This window comes from Octopus bimaculoides, chromosome 30 (assembly GCF_001194135.2).
Source record: "Octopus bimaculoides isolate UCB-OBI-ISO-001 chromosome 30, ASM119413v2, whole genome shotgun sequence".
Lineage (NCBI taxonomy): Eukaryota > Metazoa > Mollusca > Cephalopoda > Octopoda > Octopodidae > Octopus > Octopus bimaculoides.
In genome coordinates, this window is record NC_069010.1 from 8,137,503 (window position 1) to 8,138,293 (window position 791).

At 35.3% G+C, this 791-nt stretch overlaps 1 protein-coding gene across 1 annotated transcript in view; it reads right to left on the reverse strand.

Moving 5' to 3' along the window:
- Positions 1 to 791, reverse strand: part of LOC106873651 (major facilitator superfamily domain-containing protein 4A) — a gene marked incomplete at its 5' end in the record, with an annotated part of 122,782 nt that overhangs the window by 66,963 nt on the left and 55,028 nt on the right. The window contains one exon of the mRNA XM_052978123.1: positions 160 to 498. Within this exon, the coding sequence (XP_052834083.1) occupies positions 160 to 498 (339 nt within the window). The remainder of the gene's footprint in view (positions 1 to 159; positions 499 to 791) is intronic.

Sequence of the window (791 nt, forward strand, 5' to 3'; positions counted from 1 at the left end):
ATAATAATGGTTTCAAAGTTTGGCACAAGGCTGGCACAGGACATGCTCAACTGGCTTAGGTCAAACAATTGACAAGCAAATCTGTGGTATTGAGCAGAATATTTGCTGTAGGCCATCTTTTTATACCAAGACAAAACAATATACATGATAACCCTTCCAATCAGTTAACATCAAAAGCCATGAGAGCCACTGCCTGGTACTGCATCCATGCATTATAATAATAATAAGAAGAAGAAGAAGAAGAAGAAAGAGAAGAAGAGTACATACTTGAATGGCTCCGATGATGTAGAAGGCATTCTTGAGTCTACTCTCCCTTTGTAAGATAAGCAACTGGTCAGGAGATGGTGGCACAGTGACTGCAGTCATGTTGTTATGGCTTGAATTCAGATTCTGTATGAGATAGCCATCGATGAACGGTGAACAGTCAACATTTAGCAGGAATGGTTCAGCGACCATCGGACTTAAGAAAGCTCCCATACCATAAGAAAAGTGCATGGCCTGTAGAATAAAGAGAAATATACATATGTATGTAAGCATGTGTATATATATATATATATATATATATATATATATATCGATAATAATAAATGGAGCAAAACGCATGTCAATGAAAGTTCCTTTAATTCCTACATATATGTTTCGAAATAAATGATAGTTCTTTCACAAAGAAGAAAGAGCTGTTGGGGTTCCTCATTTATTTCTCTTCAGGGAGTTAGTGTTATTTTGCTACCTCTGGTAACTATTAACGTATTTAAATTATCGAAAGTTTTAATAACTGAGATAATATTAAT